Source organism: Crocodylus siamensis, chromosome 11 (assembly GCF_052110815.1).
Source record: "Crocodylus siamensis isolate JL-2025a chromosome 11, ASM5211081v1, whole genome shotgun sequence".
Taxonomy (NCBI): domain Eukaryota; kingdom Metazoa; phylum Chordata; order Crocodylia; family Crocodylidae; genus Crocodylus; species Crocodylus siamensis.
The window spans coordinates 21,929,334-21,952,359 of NC_143405.1; the positions used below are offsets into that span (position 1 = coordinate 21,929,334).

The 23,026-nt window shown below is 40.5% G+C and overlaps 1 protein-coding gene across 10 annotated transcripts in view; it reads right to left on the reverse strand.

Moving 5' to 3' along the window:
• Window positions 1–23,026, reverse strand: part of DOCK3 (dedicator of cytokinesis 3) — a 632,225-nt gene that overhangs the window by 64,458 nt on the left and 544,741 nt on the right. For 9 of the 10 annotated variants that reach the window (XM_090021452.1, XM_090021451.1, XM_090021447.1 and 6 more), the window contains exons 25-37: window positions 22,497–22,624; window positions 21,000–21,146; window positions 19,914–20,012; window positions 18,845–18,939; window positions 17,241–17,316; window positions 16,503–16,603; window positions 16,265–16,323; window positions 12,647–12,795; window positions 8,835–8,920; window positions 6,736–6,762; window positions 6,530–6,625; window positions 2,520–2,580; window positions 1,754–1,847 (exon numbers count right to left, since the gene is read on the reverse strand). In XM_090021452.1, coding sequence (XP_089877578.1) covers window positions 1,754–1,847; window positions 2,520–2,580; window positions 6,530–6,625; window positions 6,736–6,762; window positions 8,835–8,920; window positions 12,647–12,795; window positions 16,265–16,323; window positions 16,503–16,603; window positions 17,241–17,316; window positions 18,845–18,939; window positions 19,914–20,012; window positions 21,000–21,146; window positions 22,497–22,624 — 1,218 coding nt within the window. The remainder of the gene's footprint in view (window positions 1–1,753; window positions 1,848–2,519; window positions 2,581–6,529; window positions 6,626–6,735; window positions 6,763–8,834; window positions 8,921–12,646; window positions 12,796–16,264; window positions 16,324–16,502; window positions 16,604–17,240; window positions 17,317–18,844; window positions 18,940–19,913; window positions 20,013–20,999; window positions 21,147–22,496; window positions 22,625–23,026) is intronic. The other variant, XM_090021446.1, reaches the window with a different exon arrangement.

Genomic DNA, 23,026 nt, shown 5'->3' on the forward strand with positions numbered 1-23,026 from the left:
ATACCAACATATCAGGCTTCTGCTGATTTAATAATTCATTTCCTTGTGTGCCCTTAAACTTTTCTCCAGCTCTTATACAAACCTCCTGGATAGGTTACATGATTAACAATGCTTGTGGCTTCTGTCAATCCTGAACATTAGCACAGAAGCATCATCCACAAAGTCCCTTCAGCATTCTTCCTCCTTGAGTTATTGTCTGGAGATCAACTTCTTCACTTGCTTGCATTAGTTACAAACCAGACTCTTTCTTAGAAGCCATCAGAGCAAGTTGATTAGTGATATGAAACAAGAGGGCTTGAATGATGGGGAATTAATACACACCTATTGCCTTACATGAAACCAAAAGCTATGTGACCTCTAGGCAACAGAGTGAATTAAAACATTATAATTCATGCTCTGGAGAGTCTTCCTGCAATTATACATTGTATTATAAAGGCATTTGTTAAAATAAAAGATTTATTTTTGTAACTAGATGAGGTAGTACTTAAATTCTGGGGTATGAATCAGAAGTCTACTCAGATGTTTTTATAACTTATCATTTCACTGCAGCACATAGTTATTTTCTTCCAACTTTTATAGTATAGTTTTTATAAGTAGCTTTGTGGACTCTGTCTGGTGTATGCAAAAAAGTGGAGAACAGCAGAAGATACTAAACATGCTTCTAAGTGTATGTAAAAATTGCACTGATTTATCATTTTAGCTGGAGAGAAAATGGTATATAATTAAAATGATATAACAATATGCACACAGAGAAGAAGAGATGCACAAGTAATCTTAATTATGGAATCTCTAGGAAAAACTAAAGTTCCCTTAAAATACTTTTAAATGGAATGCATATATAGATGCGGCTGAAGCTACCTGAGGCAGGTTTGAGAGAAGGTGGCATGAAAATGTGGCTGCAGACATCAGCACTGCTCTTTCTTTCACCTGAGCAGTTTACTAGTTGGGCTCTTCCAGCAAACAGGAACTGTCCAAAGGCTGCAGCTCCACGTGAAAGGCATTGCTTGCCATACACTACTTGGGCACTCTTTCTTTTTAAGAAAACCCCTCAAAGCCTGTTAAAACAGCTTTAAAGGTGCTTTATCTAAAGAGAAGAGGGGAAAATAGTTCTAGAAGATATCAGGATCTACCCTTTAATTTTATTCGTCTTTCAGGAAAGTGTGAGAACTGTTAGGCAAAAGGCTGAAAAAGGAAACAATGAAAAGCTATGTTCTTTTGGCACTCAGTCACTGTGCACTGAGAAACAGATGTTCATTTGGTCTGGATCCCAGCCTCCTGTTTACTGTGCTCTTGTATACTCACAATGAAGTACTGGCATGTGTAAATGCTAATACTGAGGCCTGCGATTCAAGGCAGGTAGAAACAGGGAATCTGGACAATTATGAATTAGATCCTACAATTTACCCTTGAGGGATGGATGCTTTAGAACTACCATGATAACTTAGCTGGACATCTAATTATTTTAAATTTCTCCTTAAAAAAAAAAACAACAAAAAACTATGCTTTCTGGATCAGCTCTCATTTCAGAGAAGGTTAATGTAAACCATTATGAAGTGGGTTATGGAATATGAGTGTGCTTCTGTATGCCCATGCCATTTTCCTGCAAAGCTTGTTACTCTGCCAACTGCAGTAAGTAAACTTCAAAATATTTCCTAGAAAAGTATTCAATGGATATTACAAACAAATGCTGGGAGACTCCACTCCTCCGGCCTGGATTCCAATAATAAATCCTGCATAGAACAAACTTATCTACCTGTGTAGTTCTCAGCTTGTAGGTGCATGTCACACAGCTTGTGAATGTAGCGAATATACATCTCTTCCTTGTTAATTTCAGATTTGTAAAAGTTCTGTAAAAGAACATGAAAGTTAGCATTAAAAAGATAACCCTAAGACACTTCACCTCCTAGTTCCAGAAGCTATGTGTATATCATAGAAAGAATGCATTGATGATATGAGAGAATAGCTCCAAATCTTCATTTAATCTTGTGAAAACAAGAAGTAATTCCACTAACATCAGTGGGGGTACATGGAATTTGGCATCAGTGTAAAGTTGAGAAGAACTGGGCTCACACTCTCTCTATAAATATAAGAGCAAGGAAGCATGTGTTGAAGGAAGTGAAAACCCTTAAATGTGTGTTTGTTATTCTTTCCCTCACCATCCTTGGTATATAATTTCAGCCAGCTCTACATACAGAGATAAGGAGGTATAAGCGAGGGATGCATGTCCAGCACAGAATGAAGGGAAAATAAATGCCTCTGCTTGTAAAAATATCCTTTGCTAAGAGCCAGTTTGCTCAATATTCTGTGCTCTCTCACCTCCTGTCTCTGTGGAATCACTTAAATATACACTACTGTAAATTCACAACGAAAAAGACTTCTACATTTTCAGTTCTGGGATGCTGACATACTATCATCTCTGCATAGCAACTCCTCTAACCTTTTTCACTTCAGACTCAAAACAATGTATGTGGAACCATGAGGTAGAGGTCAAGAAAAAGAGAAAAATAAAGTACTCTTACCATCAGGTTAACAGTGCAGCCAATCTTCTTGTTCTCTGTTTCATCTCCTTTCATGCAGTCCCTTAAAAGTAGAACACAGTTGAGACAATCAGATTGTTAAAGGGTACCTTTGAACTAAAGATGAAGCTGTTTTATCATCACAATTCCCTCCTTGATGCCAAAACAACAGTTAATGATGACATGTATATCAAAAAACACCTCTTGGAAAACTGTTAATATATTCTAGGCCTAATTAAGTTACTAGCCCTCAAATTAATTTTATTTATGAAGTTAATTTCTTGCTTTCAACAGGCATGGAATTGACAGTCCTAGAGACTGAGATTTCTATTTGTCCATACACCCAGTGCAGTATCGGTAGTAGCAGTGCCACTACAACATGCTTCAGTCCTAACCTGGAAGGATCTACAAAGAGGAGATGAGGGGAAATGGACAGTCATTCTTCAGGGTCCCTTCAAGCTTTGTTTTCTGTGGAGATGGCCAGTTTTGATTATGGTGCTGCTTGTGCATATCCATATGCTAGGAACTGAACTAGATTGCTATTCTCATTTTAAAGAGGAACCTGAACAAGCATCAAATCACTGTAACCTATAATCACTTGCACTAAAGACCTACTGGAGGCATGAAAAACTCTGAATGTGCAAAGAAGAGACAAAAACTTTTAAAACCAGTGACACAACAGTTTGTTGGGGCCCACCGTGTCAACTAATTGGTGGCTAGACAACTTGAGCTGTCAGAAGCATTTAGCGATGTCCTCCATTCTACTTTTAGACATACTGTGTGTGACTTGCAAGAGGACCCTTGCTTAGAGCAGTATGTGAAAGAGAGAGAGGGCCACACGGAGCCAAGGAGCACATATTAAAGATAGAATCAGCTGCTCCAGCCACACAGCCCCTAAAGGCTTGGCAGAAATCCTCCTTACCCAGGTGTTTCTGGAGGGGAGGGCCCAGGAATTCAAACTTCAGTATAAAGAGGAACCTGGAGCTGTTAGGGAGAGAGCGCGCAGGACTGGAAGGAGTGGAACCAGCCCAAACACTGCTGTGGGAAAGCCTGAGAGCAACCTGGAAAGCCAGCAGGAGGCTCCTGCAGAGAGGGAGCTCCCCAGAGAAGACTTAGATAAAGGATTGGTGAAGTGGCAGCACCAGGAACAGAGGATGATCCCGCCGGCAGCCTGAGGAGCACGGCTGGATAAAATACTGTAAAGGCCCTAATAGAGGGGCACTCCAGAGGAAAGGTACTGTAAAGACCCTAAAAGGGGTGCAAGCACAAATGATCAAATTATGGTAGACCTGGTGCACCAGGCGAGGGTGTAGGGGATGGTGGAGCCCTCCAGAACATAGGACAGAGAACAATGACTAACTGGAACTACATGCCCAGGTACTGAATTCTACTCCCATAAACATCAAGTCATGGCAAGAGAGGACATGGGTGTGCGGACCTCTGGTTGGGACTCATCCTTGACGTCAGCCGGCAGGCTGAGGTCCTATGGGGATATAAACAGAAAATATGTGTACAGATATATATATTCCTCTATAGAAGGAGAAAACAATTGGCCGGTCAGAAAAAAAAGAAGAAGGAGGTAACCGCTTCTTCCCTGAAACTGAGAGTGGCTGGAGGAGCAAAAGACTTGGGGGGGGGAAGGGGGAGGGGAAGGGCGCTACTTAACCAGGTATCTGACACGTAGTGTAAGAATGGATGGGCAAATGGGGGACAAGTCCCAGGCACTGCCTAATGGGAGGTGCACCAGAACAGAGCGGGGGGGGGGGCTGTCTCCCTCTAGATGTGGGGCAATGAGAAGGGAGCACTTCTCAGGCCAGTTACACCTCTGACTTAGATTCATTTGTGCTCCTGACAAATGTCAAGCTGAAGAAACTCTAGCCATAGCCCTGTATATTCTGGTGTGGGCCCATCCTTCAGCTGCATGTTGGTGTGATAAACTGGGAGCTCTGCTGCAGCTTCACTGGAATTAAACATTTTGTGTCAGTTACTGCATTCAACGAAAACAGACACTACATATGTGCAGCAGATCATGGGTTGACCTTTCTGACAGTAAATTCAAATCCCTATATTTTCCCTTTTGAAAGCATATCCAGTTCTTGTTTTGCTGCTTCAGCAACAAACACCACCAGAGGAAACTGCAGGTTTTTACAGATTTGTAGGAAACAACTGCAGTTTCTGGCACATGAGGCAGCATAGGAAAGAATTTGGGACTTTGGAATAAGCACTTTACACAGGTATTCTGTTGACGTGATCAGTAGTGATATGACCAACTATTACATAAACTACTGTCCTTTGGCTCCAGCGGTACTGAGATGAACTGGGCAGTTTGTTATAGTTCCAAGTTACCTGCAGGTGCAGAAAAACAACTTTGCTTCTGTTTATATTCAATTTGCACTTTTAAGGGTTTCTTTACAATCAGAATGTTAGAATTTTTTTACTAAGTGAAACTAAGATTAGTAAGTGCTGTGTTAGATTTTTTTTCAGCTTGATGCAATATCTACCTTATATGCTAGGAACTAGGCATACAGGACACAACGAAGACAGGCCCTGATTAAGCAAAGTATTTAAGAACATTCCTAAGTTAAGCATGGGGCATTCTTTTCAAGAATCAAGTGAATTAATCAATTTGCAGTAAGTTCTACAGTCTTTCAATTCCATTGCCAACCACAGAAATTGAAACATCTGTGTAGGAGGTCAATGGCATGCCGCCTGGAGCCGAGCTGTCTCCCTGCTGAGATGGTAGCATTTCATCCTTTGGAAAATCTCCTGCCACATCTTTGAAGTTTGAGAGAGAAGTGTCAAAACACTCTTGGGAGACAAAAGGGTTGGTTATAGGCTCAAGAAGTCGACTTGTCTTCATAGGGCTCCACCATCCCCATACCCTGCCCTAATCATACCAGATGTTCTGGGTGTGTTGTTACTCGCCTCTGATGTTGATAAGCTGGTTTCAGTCTTATGGACCACTTCACTGGAGTCCTCCTCTTAGTTTGGCTGCCTGCCCCGTTCTTCCCTGCATGGGTCCCAAGACAGCTACTTCTTAATTCTAATTCCACCTTTACCTGCAGGGTTGGGATGGACTCACCCCCTCCTGGGGTAAAATCTCAATTGTGTCTTCATTCTCCTCCAGGTTCCCAGAGTGGTTACCTTCACCCCTGGGGAAATGGACTCACTGACAGAGCAGTTTCCTCAACTTCTATGCTGGCTCTCACCGTCTGAGCAGACTCTTCACTGGCTCTCACTAGGTAAGTTGGGGGACTGGAACTTTCCTCTAAGCCCTGGGTTTCGTTCTCTCTTTCTGCAATCTCTCCCATCTTCTTTCTTCTCGCCTCATCTCCATCTCTCTCATCCCAACCCCAAACGTTCCCTTGGCGTCCCTTTAAATTTCCTTTCTGTCCAGTTGGGTCCATCATGGCAGACTCTCATTTGCTGCCTGCCTGACCCAGCTATCTTCTCTTCCATTTTTCAGCGTGGTTTTTTCTCTTGTCATTGACCATGCTGCCTTCCCTATTCAAGACTCAAACCCCGGCAGCTGGGTTTGCCATGACAGCCTTTGATCTGCAGTGGCCCCAGCTGGTTTCTTTAATTGGTCAGGGCGTGACGTCTTTCCTGCCCTGGCTCACCATGGTTTCCCTGGCGTCCCTTGGTAAGTTTGTCTCCTTTGTTTTCTCTGGGTTCTCACGGGAGGGTGTTTCAGCCACACTGTCACAATCTGAATTGAACACACACCTTTATATTCATTGCTAGCTTTTATCAGGATTGAACATAAAATAAGCAAGAACATCATACTTTCAATTTATGACCCAAAGCAAATATTCACTATCTTAGTTCAGGACCTGAAAACAGTGCATAATGCTTGCCTTCACATTACTCCACACCACACAGAACTGGAAGTTTAAAAAAGAATAAAAGAATAATATAAAAGCATTTGGCATATTACTAATTCTGTAGTGATTTCTTCTTGCAGAGTATTAGGCTACATTTAGTCAGAGCATGGTACTGTTGTTATCAGTTACCTATAGTCAAGAAGACGCTCCATGAGGCGCGTGACTGATGTAACAAAAGAAATGCCAGTCTCCCGCCATGTTTCTTGTTCAATCTTCTCCAGCAGGCTGTTTGGAAAGAGAACACATGAGACTTCCATAGAAATGATATGGAGCCTGAAGACACCCTAGGGCAATTTTCTCTTCTTTACAGAAAACTCACACAATCGCAGTCTTACCTGGGATAGGGCCCAAAAAGCTGTGTTCTATTCCATGCAGCATGAGGCAAAGACAAGGACATTATGAAACTAGCAGCAAAAGGCAAATTATCCCCTCACATCCCCACTTCAGACACTGGGAAGAGAACACGGTATATGGCAAGAGTTGGGCCCCAAGCTTTTGTAAGCATATCAAAATGCTGCTTGCAGAAATGGAAAGCTGCACTTTGGAAAGAATCTAACTTCATGTAATACATTTCATCTCAATAACACTCTAATAAATGCGGGTACCTAATGAGCAATCTCATCAACATCTGGCATCACAATTTGTTTAATCTAAAAATGAATAAGTAAAAACATCCTGTTACTGCTCTGCAAAGTAAGAAGTGAGGGTAGCATATATGTATGGTGGTCTGAAGCAGGCCTTGTAAAATTAACTACAGCTCAAGGTTTAGTGTTGAAGTGTAGCATCAGAATCTTAGTCAGAGAATTCTTTAAAAAAATAAGAGATAAAGGCTAATCTCTGTAGCTTATTCCCTTCAGATCAGCTCACTAGCCATTTGATAGCAGAGGAGAGGGCTGCCACCAACTCCAATGCTGGTGCACTTTAAGTGAACACTTCTTTATTGGAAGAACTTCCAAATGGCGGGACATATCTACTTTCTTTCACCTGCACACTGCAGCAGCAGAGTAAAGAATGGATCTCAGTTGAGACCCAAGAGTCTTATGTGGAACTAATTATCTGACATAGTATTAACGCTGTGGGAAAATAAGTGATAAACAACTGCACCAGTGTTGACTTTTCTCAGCTTCTTGAACTTTTGCTGAGTCTTGTAGAGAATGGAATGTGGTTTCAAAGGTGAACTAAAGGGTTTTCAAGATCCGAGTTCAGAGTTATGTCTTTCCTTGCAATGCATGTAATCACTACCCACTAACATAATTCAATCAGCAGTATTTCTTTCAGGCTGTGAACTAACTGCATTAAGTATGAGATGCCATCAGCTGTACCAAAGGAAAAGGAAGCATTGTTCTTCCCAGACCTCAAGGAGTAATGACATTTCATGACTTTCGTTCAAACTACAGTTGTTATTTTTAGTTGCACGGTGTCAATCTTTCAGTGGCTTCCACTACGGCATGTTAAAATATTTGTGCATATTTTCTAAATACAAACTCATGGGTGGGCAGATTAAAGATTTACCTGCATGTATGAATGATGGAGAGATGTGAATTCTATAATGTACACATGTGGGTGTTGGTGAACCAGCAGTGTACAGAGATAGATGTTCACATACTTCAAGCTATGTGCAAATGAGGGCCAGTTTCAGATTTTGCTGCAAATGTGGCTAGTATTCTGTTACTAAAGTCACTGGAGCAATTAACAGGATCTACTGGTAACTCAAGAGACAGCACAGAGTGATTCAAAATAAGTGCCCTCACACCTAGCACAGCATCTAGTGAGGACATCTGAAATCTGATTTAGAGACTGTTCAGAAATCCAGAAGTAACAATGCAGGAGACCAGATCTTGGTTATCTTTGCATTAATATCGAGCTGGAAGGGACTGGAAAAATATACTGGTTGGTTATAAAGGAAGCAGTTTTCAGCTATTTGGGGTTAACTTAATGCATGACATTCAAATACAGGGATAAGGAAAGGGAAAAAATGGAGGGTGATGTTACATGTCCCAAAACTGTCTTGAACTGCTTGATGGTTTATCTGGTTCTCTGAACAGTCTGAATACTCTTATTGTACCTACTGATGTCACACAAAGCTAAGCACTGGCTCCTTTACTGTGTCTGGCTGTATATCAGAAGGGTGGAGGCCACAGGTGGGCTATTTGGTTTAACCAGCTGTCTATCCAGGATAGCACTAGACTTCAGAGAGGGGAAGACACAAAAAACAACACACTAGCTTTTCCTATAGTTTCATGTGTGTTAAAAAATCGTGGTAAGCCTTTTCAAATTCCTCCCTCTGATTAGTGGCCCTTTGTTTTACTGTCATCATAGGAAAGTCAAGACCATGGCTGCTATTTCAGAACACACCAGTTCTTTTAATCTTTCACATAGTCTTGCCAAAACAATCTTGTAACATACAGGGTGAACAGAGATTGGCATTTCTTACAGCAGGCTGAACAGCTCTCTGTAGTTCTCATCTCCTTTTCCTTCTGATACCAAGCTGTCCAACTTATCAATCAACTCAGCTTCCACCTGAATCAGGGAGAAGTGACTAGTTAGAAATCAGCTATGTTTGTAGAAAAGGTAAATTCCAAACATCAAGAAGGCTAGAGGAATTATACATTATGGTTCATTTCTCATGCTCTGTAGGTTTCCCCCTTTTGTAGATGGATGATTTCTGCCTTGATATAAAAAGGCCTGAAATAAAACACATCTTGTTTAAACATCTTAAACCATAGCTCAGATTGAGTGCCACCTGCTTCATTTGTGTCATTGAAAGAAGCGGAATACCAAGTTCACTTATCCATTTCCTGAGCATGGACTTTCCTGAAAAGATAGGGTATTTTTTCTTTACAGAAGTCTTTATTGTCTAGTTTTTTGTTTTTTTAACACTGCCCACATGCACACTTTCTATGAAGGAATGCATCAGCTGGAGTCTCGTTTTATTCTATCTTCCAGCAAAAGAAAAGCCAGGTGGAGAAAGTAATCTATAGCATCATCACTGTCTATATGCTGTAATGGATCTCAGTACTGGGGGTAATCAGTTCTCAATGATTCAATCACCTTAGCATTACCCTGGAGTAATACTAGCCCAAGGGTGTCAAACTCACGTTCTGCCCTGGGCTGGATCTGAACCATGGGGCTCCTTGTGGGCCACTCTAAACCAGGGCACGAGGAAGCTGCCACCACTCTGGACTGGAGCACACAGTAGCAGCAGCTCTGGGTCCGAACTGGAGCATGCAGTGGCAGTAGTTCTGGCTCTGGATCAGTGCATATGGTGGTGACAGCTCTGGCTCCAGGTCCATCTCCAGCACAAGACAAAAAGGTGGGGCCGGTGGCTGGAGAGATAGGACCGTGGCAGTGGCAACTGGCAAAGTGACTGGAGGGTGACTGGGGCTGTATTAGGTCTTGCTCACCCTCCTGTCACTGATCAACATTTTGTGGTAGGCTACTCTGCTCGTCCACACTGATGGTCTGGCAGGCTGGATAAGGCGGCTCCACGGGCCGGATCTGGCTTATGGGCCTTATGTCTGACACCTCTGATCTAGCCAACTAACTGGCAAATGTTACTAAGACTCTGATTAAATTACGTGTTTTCCTTTAACTTTTGGTAAGCATGTTTATTATATTTTGGTTTTCTTACATAAATCATTATTATGTATTCATTCTAGTTTGCTTTAACATAATAATATTTATCCTGAAAAAACAGCTTATGCATATTCTTATTTGATGATTTGGGATACAATGATTATTTTTAGCTAATATTAACCAATGGTTTCCTGTAACCCAAGAGGTGTTTTTTTTTAAAAATGAGGTGTTTTTAAACCTAGTAAAAACAGCATTTTAAAAGTAAAAAATGATGTGTACGAGAATGGCTTGCGTGTATTTAATAACAAGCAAAGAGTAATTTTCTTTTTTTGTCTCTTTCAGAGGCCAAAATGAAATTGAAGCAAATGAGAAGCAAAAGTAAACCAGCCAGTGATTACACAAATGAAAATGAGAATCTTACCAAGACCTTAAGTGGAAACCTGAATTGGTAAATGAATCACGTTGCATTGTTATTCAATATCTGAAAAAGTGACCTTGGAAAAAAAGTTACCTTACATTACAAAATAAGAACATAAAAGCTGCTTGAAAGTGGTTTTTTTCCCCTTTAAAAAGTCCCCTAGCAATCAGTTTAGTATGCAAAAGCTAAACAAAAGCAAAAACAAAAAGAATCATCTCTTGGACTGAATTCTCTTTCTAAGAACAACTGATTTCTGAAAACCTTGTTTATCTGCTGTACTCCATTCCATAGTAAATTCAAATTTCAAAGAGGAATCTAATATTTGGGCAAGTTTTACTGTGTACTTGACAGCTGCCCACATAAAGAAGAATACTTTCAGGACATGGACAGACGCAACATTTCTGGTGCTTCAAGTGCCTTAAAAAGAGTTATAAAAATGAAGGGTCAGACAACACACAGAATGCTACAGTGCTACAAATCAGACTGAGCCATATAAAGAAGTGGACTGGAAGCACTTCTGGTCCACTTCTGGTTCTGCTGCTGAACAGCTCCTTGCACTTCTGTGGGACATTCCATGCGCCCCAGCATCGCAGCATTCATGAGCCATGTGCTACTTAGAGGTATGTAGAAAAAAATTTAAAGCTGTGTCTATGTCTGAATCGTCAAATCTTTCTAAATTTCTTTCAATCAATTTGGAGGGTTTTGATTCTATTCGGAGAGATCAAAGGGTCTCCTGATTCGATTTGGATTTGGAGATTCGGCAGCCATATCAAATCAGGAACCATAGCTTTGCAGAGTCCTATTATTTATGTATTTATTTATTGATCAGATTTACATCCTATCCTATCCAAATGACTTGTTTACAATTAACGACCAACCCACAGATAGGGTTTCCCCAAACGATACCCCAACACATGAGAATACCAACTCCCCTCCACCCTCCAGTCACCCAAACAACCCCCTCAGGGACACACCTTTGTGTCTCAGACAGTTCCCCTTGCCTCCTCATCTCATTTTGTCTAGTCCTAGACCCCCATCACATATCAAAATCTTCCCCTGCTAACCTGGTCATATTGCTGACAGACCTTGGATGTCCTTCCTTATCCTTCCTTGTCTTTGAGGCAGCCTTACCATGCCACCATGCTATCCTTTCTTGTTTTTTGGGTCTGGAGTAGGGGGCAGTTTTGGGAGTGATTCTGGGATACAGAATATGCTCTGACACATTTTAAGACGTTTTTAGCTGGGAGGGACTGCACATTTATGGTGTACTAACACATTCCGAATTAGAAGCACTTCACGTTAAAGCAGAATTTGAAGAGATTTAGTCATACAGAATACTGTCATACTGAAAGAGATCAACGATTCTTCTACAATATCTTGTCTTGGACAGTGGCTGACACTGCATCCTTCAGTGGAATGCAAAAGCCCACAATATGCCTGCCCAGCTGTGTGTAATACTATATCATAAGGGCAAGTGTTGCTTTGGTTCCAGTTCCTTATGTTCTGAATCATAAGAGTTACAGACCTTGATTATTCTATTTTCTATTAATTTTGACTCTTACAAAAAGTTTAACGTTTCTCTAGCGCTATTAAGTTACAATATATACATCAATGACATTTTGTGGCAGTGAGTTCCATAAATAGCCCAAGAAGGAGTTTTTTTGCACGTTTGAGTCTACAGTGCATTCATGAGAATGACAGTGAAACAGCAAAAGACCATGCTGAGACCATCTTTGATAAGGAAACAGTTCAGAAGCTAGAGAAGCACATAGAAGGGAGACTTTGCATGCATAAATTGTAAACTCTTTGCATCTAGGACAATGTTGCTGTCTTTTGTTTATACAGTGCCTAGCAAAAGGGGATCTATGACTAGAGCTCCTAGGCACTAACGTAACAATGTAGCAGGGCACTGGGGTGTGCTTGGTCCTTTAAGAGAGCAAGCAGCATGAGAGGCTGCTTGCAGGTGGTGCAGGGGGATTAACCTGACCAGAAGAGGTCACCATTCTCCACCTTCATGGCAGAAATTATCGCTTGGCAGATGCAGTACTGAAATGTTTGTATAATTTGGGGATTCTGGTTGCAGTTTTATAAATTATGTTACTTTTTAATTACAATAGTAAAAAAGTCTCCATGACAACAGCCTCCTCACACTTAGAAACAAGAAAGCAAAAGAGAATTTTGTGCTTCCAGCCCAGCCTTATGGAAGAGCAAAACAACAAAGGATATTGAAAAAAACAGGAAAGTCATTTTACCTGTTTGAAGTTTCCATTTTTCCTTTGCTCCCAGTCCATCATGTCATGAAAGATGGGGATCATGATGTTACGGACTTCCGGCTGTGGGACCAGCGTGACACCAAGAAAGGGTCCAATCATTCCAGGAATAAAATGAATTTTATGTTCCCCTGGGCAACACAAAACAATCTAAATTTAGTAAAAGCCTTGTTCCTGTATCACTCCTTCTGTAAAAAAAGTGAGACTCTATACATATAACCTGTTCCTGCATTAAGCCTTAAAGCATCAAACACATCCTTTCCCCCAAAGAATCAAGGCCACAGCCTGCATGGTCACCTTTTTTATTAATTTATAAATCCTTCAACAGAAATTACATAACATTTTCATTTACAGAGTAATGTATTCAAAATCTATTTTGTGTGTCCTGTCAAAAATACACATGCTTGTTAAAAATACATGTGTACAGTCAGAGTGGACTGAAAGATCCCACTGCTGTTTCCGAAGTGCTAGCAGCTAAGAATACTTTTTATGGGGATATGACACTAATAGTATTTAATAGAACACACAGGGCGCATCTACACATTGCCCTACAGTGACATAGAGATGTGCACTACAGTGATGTAGTGATCATGTGGGTCTACGTGTGGTCGTGGTGGAGCACTCCCCAGTTATAGTGTGCCACTATGGCAATGTAGCAGTGAAATCTAATGATGCGTCATGGTATTACTTTCAAAAAGAAGTACTAAAGCATGGCAGCATAGCAATATCACCATATGGCAACATGTAGACATGCACGCAGAACCAGAGAAAATTAGGGTTAGAAGGGACCTCAGGAGGTCATCTAGTCCAACTCCCTGCTCAAAGCATGACCTTCCCAACTATATCATTCAGATGCTTTACATCTTTAATGTTAAAAACAGACTAATCTGGGGCTGATTTGACTCTCATTAAAGGGGTGTTGAACAGTCATTTACACAGGCATTTTGAATGACAATTAACTAAACTGTCACCACCACAACTATCCCAACTGTCCTGCTGGAAATGAAGTATGAATTTGGATACTTCATAGGCACTTAATGGAGGACAAAAGGGTTGGACTTCTGAATCTGTAGGACTGCAGGATAAATGACTTTGTTTCAGACGAAATCCAGTGTCTGTTTTTAGCTTTAGAGATCCTTATCCTCCCTGCTATGAAATCTACAAGAGACTGCTAAAAGTTGTCTGTAAACATCTAGTCTAGGTATTGGCAACATTTTGCTGCTGAGAGCCAGAATTTGTGACTCAGTTCTCTGCCAGGGACCAGATAGCTCTGCCCCTGCTCCCCTCTCAGAGCATCTAAGCTGCAAGACAGAGCTACAAGGAAGGCCATAGGTTGCTGATCCCAGATCTAGTCTGACCTCTTGCATAGCATAGGCCAGTAATTTTCAACCTGTAGTCTGTGGCCCCCGAGGGTCTGCAGACTATGTCTAACGGGTCCACGAAAGAGGACTATAATCAGTCAAAAGTAAGCACCCACACTTACAATTCAAAGGGGTCCCCTTCCTGCATTTGAAATTTCCAAAGGGGTCTGCACCTCCATTTGAAAATTTTTAGGAGTCCGCAACTGCAAAAAGGTTGAAAACCACTAGTATAGGCCGCTGGACTCCCCTGAATGAATTCCTGTTTAAATTAGAACATCTCATTTGGATTTTTTTTTTTAAAATCAACGATAAGAAAATCAACCAGAACACTTACTTAGTTGTTTCAATGGTAGTTAATTATCTTCACAGCTAAAAATGTCTGCTCTATTTTAGTTTAAATGTGTATGGCTTGAACTTTCAGCCATTTGATCTTGGTATGACTTAGTTCTTTTAGTCACACTTTTGCACTTTGAGTTTATTCTTAGCTGACATCCTTTGTAATCCCCAAATCCCTTTGAGAGTCATTATTTTTCAGGGTAAAAAATACCCCATCCTGTAAGTATAGCCTACAGTTTTGGTTCTGTATTTGTGACTTACATTTGGCCATTTAACTCATGTTGCTTGCTTGTGTCCAGCCTACCAGATTATCCAGACTGCTCTGTGTCAGTATGCTGAACTTTTCCTTTGTTTCCCACTCCCCTAATGTTTTAAGTTTCCTTCTATTTAACTGCTAAAAATGTTGAACAGAAAAGAAAAAGAACCCTTCAGCACTTCACTAGAAACACCGTTGCTTGATAATACTTTTCCATTCACAATTACATTTTTGTCCTTTCCATTAGCCAATTTTTAATCTGTTTAATTTGTACCATATTGATTTATAGTGAACTAGTTTCTTAATCAAAGTGTTGTGCAGCAGCAAGCCAAATGCCTAAGTATGCTATAATTGGTGTAATAACTGTGCATTAATGTGGGCAAGTTTTAGATTTTTTAAAATTGCAGTAACATGCAATTTGTTACTTATTAGATATGTAAATAAAGTACCCATAAATAGGCATGTGTGATTAACAGTAGTTTGTGATATTTCTGTTAACTTTGTTCACATTGTTATTATAATATTATGCGACTCAGTTTACCTTCGTGGCCTGTGCACAGAAAATGAGAGGTTAAGCGCCAGAGTGGGCTAAGCGTAGAGGGGACCAGATGAACCTTAAGCAGTTTGGAATGGCCTTGACTATATATCAGCAGAGGTAAGATGGTCAACACCCAGGGGGATACAGATGACAAAAGGAAGAACAAGCTGGAAAAATAAGTAGCCCGATGGCATCTAGCCTGAAGAGTCTGTGGACTGAGACAAGTGGAAGAACTTCGGGGAGCTCAAGTGAACAGATCTTTGGGGGTGCTCAGGGCTGTAGAATGGAGGGACCACAACCCTTTTGGAGGGGGCAGAGAGCCTCTGGCTGGCTGGCCTCTGCCCAAGTAAACACCTTTGCTGAAGAGACCATCTGCTGTGCTGTTTAGAACTGTGGGGTGCACGAGTGAAGTCCCCCTCTTAGGAGAAGAGCTGGATGCTGGCTTTTTGGGACAGGGCCACAGAGAACCAGGGAAAGTGAGACTGAGAGGCCTGGGTCTGAGTAGAGAGCAGCTCAGGCTCCCATCGTGCTCTGGAGGCTAGGTTTGAGTTGGCTTCAGGGAGTACTCTCAAACCAGACAAGTCCACAGCATTCCCAGGAGGGCACTCTGGGACAGTAGGTACTTTCCTGCATGCCACATTTGTGCATTATTAACAAATATGCATTGCATCATTCTGCATCACATTGACATTTTGTTGTAACATTTGCAATTTATGAAACTGGACACAGATATACAGATTTTAAATTTAGCTGTGCAGTCATGGATCAGATGAAAGAGTGTACAACTATAGCCCAGTGCTAGACTTGATTGCAGCACAGTTGCAGAATTTTCTAAATCCTGATTCAGTACAATATTGGGGAAGAAAGTTCTTGAGATATGTCACTAATATTTGAGAGGAGGGCATTTAAATTCATAAAACTGTAATATTTCAAAAGAGAAAAATAAGCATTCTGAAGCTATGCAGAAAGAGCAATTTTTCTTTGGTTGAAAATTCCTAGAGGAACTAACTTGAGGTCTGTGTTTTTATAGCACTAAAATGAGAATGTTTAATGCAAATCTTAGACAACTTTGGTGTGATAGATAGAACAGGAATAGTACAGAGATATACCCAAGTTCTGCCACATGCTGAAAAGCTCATATGCCATCATCACTCGCATATCACCATATCTGAAAGAGAAGAGACAGATGCTACTCTTTAACTGTGGCGATGATGTTAACATAACTGAATTCACATTTAAACTAAGTTTTCCTGTGACCTCCATTTATGATTTTATAAAGCAACTTCCCCACTAATTTATGGGAATTTGCGATGGAAACTATAAGAGGTTAGGAGAGCAAGTTCTTACTTGTCCAGAATCTTCTTTCTCTTGGCTGGAGTGGCAGTTTCTAGCTGGAGGCTTGGCTGATTTATGAACAAAACTGCCAGGCTAAAATAGGAGTTCCACACCTAGAAAACAGGAAGAAAATTAAAACATGACAATTAAAGGCAGAACTAGTTTTAAATCACTGTATGGGCATGTCTATGAACACAAATATACATGCCACGTATTCGTTTTATAGATGGAATTAGATAACTTATTTGGTATGTATATAAGATACACTGAATGAAACTAAATAAAATAAATAAATGAAATGAAACCTGGATTCATACAATACTAGTGGAAATCAGCTAGCAGCTTAAAACACTGCTTTCACCTCTTTATATGTTCAACTTTGTTTTTGCTCAAAAGGGGGAAAAATTGGTGCTCTCAATGTAATTTTAAATATTTTTAATGAACACTTTTTTAACCATGAGCTAAAACATATAGTGTACTGTGAATGACATTAGGTTGAAATATGTAGGGAATAATCAACATAAGCAGTCCAAACCGCTTAATTTAATACAGCCGCTAGTTTTCTAGGATTTTCCAGTACCCTCAAAATGCCATTAGATTTGGATACCTCTCCATGGTGGCTGGACTGTTTTCTCAGCAGACACTTAAATATTGATGGTGTATACAATCAGTTAATGTAGAACTGCTGATGTGCTCGGGGGCTGCTGGTTTTAATGGATGTCATAACATTGTCTACAACCCAATCGTTACCTTAAAATCAAAGTCTGTTTCTGTGAAGTTCTTGTGCAGTGCAGCAGACAGGTACTGAACTGTTGTAACTATGATACTGAAAATTGAAAGAAAAGATAATTTAAAATCTACTGTATGTACTGGTTTTGTTATAATACAGCCTACATTTAGCCGCTCTTTTCCATACACACACACACACACACACACACACACACACACACACACACACACACACACACACACACACACACACACACACTCTCTCTCTCTTTCTCTCTCTCTCTCTCTCTCTCTCTCTCTCCCTCTCTCCCTTAAAGGTGGTATTTATTAACATGTTTTTGCCAATATTATATGTATTGAAATGGAAATCCAGCACTACAATTAATAATCTTATTGGCTTTCATTTACGTACAACATTTTAATCAAAAAGACAATTTTTTTTAGGGAAGCATAAACCATTAGGTTTTTCTGTCCCTTGCTGTAAAATGATCTATTCCACATCTGTTAAACATTTGATCTGTGCAATTTTGGAGCATTTTGTCACTTGTGGATCCACTGGGAAACTTTATACTTTTTTTTGTGCATGTGAGTATCCTTAATTATATGAGATTAAATTATGTAACAACATGCTGCAATTTTAAAAAGTCCAATTCGCTTTAGAAAGAAATAGACCAAACTTCTGCATCTCATTCATGTGATACTTTCAGCACCCTTGATAAGTCTATTTTATAATAACCTAAAAACATTCACAGAGAAGCAACGTTAGTAGGGAACAGGTTATTTACAGTGTCCTAGGTAACCAGCTCTTTTCCTGTATGGGCAAGGAATCTGTACCCTAGCAGCTCTGCTGGGCTAGGAACTCCAAAACAGAGTTTAAGAGCAAGAGAGCCAGGGCAGGCAGAGCACACATGGTGGCAGCAGCTCCGCTGGGGCAGTTTTGGAGTCCCAGCATAGCAATGCTGCTGGGGTGCAAACTTTGCTTCCTGCCCCTGCCCCGCTCTGAGAACCTGTGCTCCCTGCCTTCCCCCTGCTCTCAGAACCATCCCCACTTTCTCTCAGAACCACATCCTCATGTCTCTTACAGCGTTTGCCCTAGGCACCAACTTGGCTGGTTATTCCACTGGGATATGGTACCTTTTTTACTTGTCACTATAAGAAGGTTTTCTACCTTCTAAGCAATCTACCAACATTCATCCTCACAAAACTTGTAATCAAGTATTAACCAAGTTGTACCAATGCAAAAAAGTTTTAGAAAGGGGCAAAAGCTCAAAGAGGTCCCTCACGCAACCCACTTTGAACACATAATTTTACCATCGCTATGACTCGTGTACACAAATGACAAGGCTTTGTAGTGAACAAACGGGGATTTGCAGTGTTAACTCTACAGTACATGTGTATATAAAAAAATGTACATGCAAGTGCTAATTCACTGGAAGGAAGTCCCAATTTGATCCCGAGAATTCAAATTTCTTTTCAGACTCAGGATTATTTCTCTGGAGTCTTACGTAAGTTCTATGCCTCTGCCCACAAGAGCACATTGTCTTTATGAGACCATGAAGCCCAATTTAGAGAGTCCTCTAGGTCCTCTTACAAAATGTCAATACCATAAACCTGTCCTCACTCACTTGCTGGTGAGTAACCTCATCACCATCCAGTCCCGAGGAAAAACGCTCATTTTCATCAGGTTCCGAAACACACAAAAAATCTTCAGAAGAAACTCCTAACACAGAAGTAAAAGAGAAATCAGCAGTAGTAAATGCAGACAAATGCAACTCCTTGCCATAGCCATGACAGTTTAGTTAATTATGCCTTTGTTATCTGATCTCTGTATGTCTTGGCCATACATTTGAGGGGATGTGTGTGTGTGTGTTTACATTTCTAAAGAGAAAGAATGCAGTGCCCATGAAAGATGTCAGACTCAGCTGACCCTTGAGTTACAAACAGACATGATATAGCATCCTATTGACACAAGATTATACCGCTGAGCCATCCAGCTTCTCCAAAGAAAGGGATTTTTTAGTAAACAGAATAACTGAAAGTTAAAAACTTCTACAGACAGACTTTTTATTACATTTCACTTTGTATGTTCAACTATTTTAGTACCTTTCTATTGTGCTGTCAGTCTGATACTATTTCCTGTATTACTGAGAAATAACACTGTCCCCTAAAAAATTTGAATACAGCTCCATCTTCATTTGGTGACAAAGGGAAGTGACAAAATGGCTGTTACTTCCATCACATTTTATCTTATTCCCTAAATTATTTTGCCACTTATAAGACATGATTCATTCATATCAAAACAAGGTAATATGTAGGCTTCTATCACTAAGGTGGACAACTCCAAATTGTTGCTGGTAGAGAAGCCCCCAGCGAGGGCATATACACCTCACTGATTATCTCTGGGTCACTAATAGTTACCATTAAAGAATTTGGGCAGTATGCCACAGTGGATTACCATGGCCACACTCCAACAGGCTGTAACAGTCTGCTAGTGACTTTTGTCTGCATAGTATTCAAGATCAGCCTTGTGACAAAAGAACAACATTAAAGTTTCTATTAAGTAAGCTCCTATGTATAAACAATGTCTGGAATGGCTTGAAGAAGGAACTGAATAATGTTGTGCATTTCTCAGCTATCTGACTTCTGAGAAAAATATTTGTTAGCTGATTCTACAAATACTATGCTCTGTCCTACCTTTAACTCATCCTTGCTTTGGAAGTTGTCCAGTAAATGCTGGAAATGAGTGTCTGACATTTGACGAAGCAAAGACAAGAGACAGGACACATACTCCCCCTGCCAATGAATTGAAAGAATTAAATGAACAATTATTTAGTCCAGATATACAATGTTGATTTTTTATTTATTTTTATATATCTATCATTAAGTCAACCTGGGGTAAAGGATAAAGGGAAGGGTCTGAAATGGCCTCAATGCCTATGAAGGAAAAGCTTGTGCATGCAGCAATTAAAAATAATGTATGGCAACTGATCTTTATTTTCTGTTAACAGATTGGAAAAACCTCTCAGAGATTCATTTGTGTTCTGTTTTTAATAGGACTTATTAAAAATATTCTTGTTTAAATAAACCCATTTAGCAAGTCAGGGCTGAAAATCAAAGGGTGTCTCTCTCCTAGTATGTACTCTTCTACTAAGGCTGTGTCTCCACACAGCAATCAAAAGGTGTTACTAAAGCTCATGTGGCACATACAAGCCAGTGCTCAACTTGCAAAATAAGGCCTGCTGGCAACAGGTTAGCCACAACGGCATCAGGTCCATTTACCCACAGTATTTATACATTTGAGACCCTGGGTAAATACTTGGGCAGCTAGCCTGCACTGAGAAATATACTACTGTGGCCATAGTACCCAAAGGCAGCTATTTTTAATCTATGTGAGCTGCAAAAACATATGCAAACTGCAGGACATGTGTGTCCTAAGCCAGCTACCATATCAGATATCAAAACACACTACGACTCAAGAATTGTTATTTATAGTTCCAAAGAAATGAGTTTGAGCCTCACTCTAGATTTGTGCTGAAGGCCATGGGTACTGGTCATTCAGGCTAGGAATCAAAGGCAGCTGGAAGCAGCTTGACTATCTGTTGCACTGTAACTGATTTTTTCCGCAGTGGAAGAAATGGATTCATGATAGAAAAGGAAAAGAAAAGAAGCTCTGAGCATTCATGCATTTGAAATGATAATGAGGTGTAGGTGGTGGTGAAGAATTGGGGGACAAGGAAGGTTAGAGAAGCAGGAAATAGAACCTGATTGTTAGTTACTAACAGTGATTTCTGCTGTGCACTGCGGGCAGCGTTGCCCTCTTACCGCCTCCTGAGACTGCGATTTACTCATGATAGTAAGCAGAGTCTGTAAAAGTACGTCCAGGAGGCTCTCCACCATCATCTCAACCTCCTCCACGACATCTCCCTCCTACAGCAAGCAGTAAGTAAACAGAGAGTCAGCAGCTGAGGACAGAATAGAAATGGCAAGCCGTATGTGCAGTGTCAGCCACTCCAGGAACAGCTTGCATGACAGGACTCAAGTTAAAAAAGTTGGGAAGAACTGGAAAACCCTGAGACAGAGGCTCAGAGAGTGACAAATAAATTGACACAGATGACAGCCAGAGCTTCAGTGTCTGTCTTCACCTTCTCCCTCCATAATACAAGAATACTGGATCACATCAATGGATATAAATCCACAATTTATTGTGAGGTCTGTGTGTTTTCTCTGTGTCACTACAGGGACCAAGCTCTACTGCAGTTAACCCTAATTCCATAGCAAGGTGCTATAGTAAACCCCTAATTCCATGGCAACATTATTTTATTCTACCATTACAACACCTTTCTTCCCACAATATCTTTCTTCCAATATCTTTCATAGTTGGAAATGCTGATGTGATTTATTTTTAACACCTTAATCCTTTGGGCTGAGTTGGTGCCCTTCACCACCCTTTTTATGTGAGGGTTTCTTTAAGTGATTAAGCTGGCACTGAAGATCAGAGTATACGAAAATCGAAGCTGAATGTTTAACTCAGCAGTATTTTCTGAAAATAAATGTGATTTTATTGATTTGATAATTTTAGAGCATTCTCTTAACATGCACCATAAAGTGCTATTTACTGTCTCCATTGGAACTGTAAGTGCTAGAGCTTAGAAGAGCTTTTGAGCACCAGAGACAACTGAGTTCCAAGCTAGGGTGATGAAAATTAAATAGTGCTGCACCTGGTAAATGTATATGTTTTTTAACAGTAAAAACATGCTGTAATCAGAAAGCTGTGAGTCATGAACACAACAGCATTCATTCACTTGATGTGTTCACCTGCTGATAATAAAATTAGCAGCATTCTAGGATAAAAACATTCCTTGAAAAATATATTTAACACGTAATATATTCCAAGTCTGCCCTTGAGAAGCAGCCCTCATCTATGCTATAAAGTTCTACTGGCAGAGACAGAACAGGTAGAGATGTAAAAAATTTCACCTTGTAGGTGACATAACTCAGAAAGGAAAACTCCTGATGGGGGATACAATGCTGCCAGCAGAAAGCAGGTCCTGCCGGCAGAGTTTCTGTCATGTGGTGGAGCTGATATAACAGGTTGTGAAAAATGCCTACAGCTGACAGAGCTGTATCCACACTGACAGAGGGGCTTGGGGGTGGGGGAGCAGAAGGGAGAATCCTGACCACCTTCATGCAACCACTGTAATTAGGGGGACAACAAACAACCTCCATAGCATAGATATAGTCTTAGTGAATGTATGGAGAAGGAAAGCAGCAGATTACCAAGGAACTGGTCTTGATAATGGAGAAGATACTACTAAGGATCCCAGAGCAGATGAGTAGTTCCTTCTGCTGTCTCAAGTGAAGGTGAATGTGATGAAGAACCACAGGCAGTAGGATGCGCCGGGACTCTAAAAGAAGGAAACTGGACTCAGAATTTTTCTGAGATATTTGCATTTCAGCCACTTGTGTTGGCAGCCTGCTTGCTATCCAGAAATGCGAATCAGGAATTAACATTATTACAAGATGCTGATATGCTGAATGGGCCCTTTCCAAACAGTGTGCCTGATTAAAATCTGTGATTGCCAGGGAAAAGAGGTTTAGTGCAAAACATTTCTAGGATTCAATACAATGAATTAATGGTACAACTAATCTAAAAAGTTCCTTTAAATAGCATGCCCAATGTTAACTGTTGTGAACTAGTTTGCAGACAATAGGCTTGTGGTAGCACCTCCCTGATGTGTATCATATTATTTACTCCATGCTGCTTTCTAGCTCAAATGTGACAGCTGAATGTATCTATGTACAGCAGA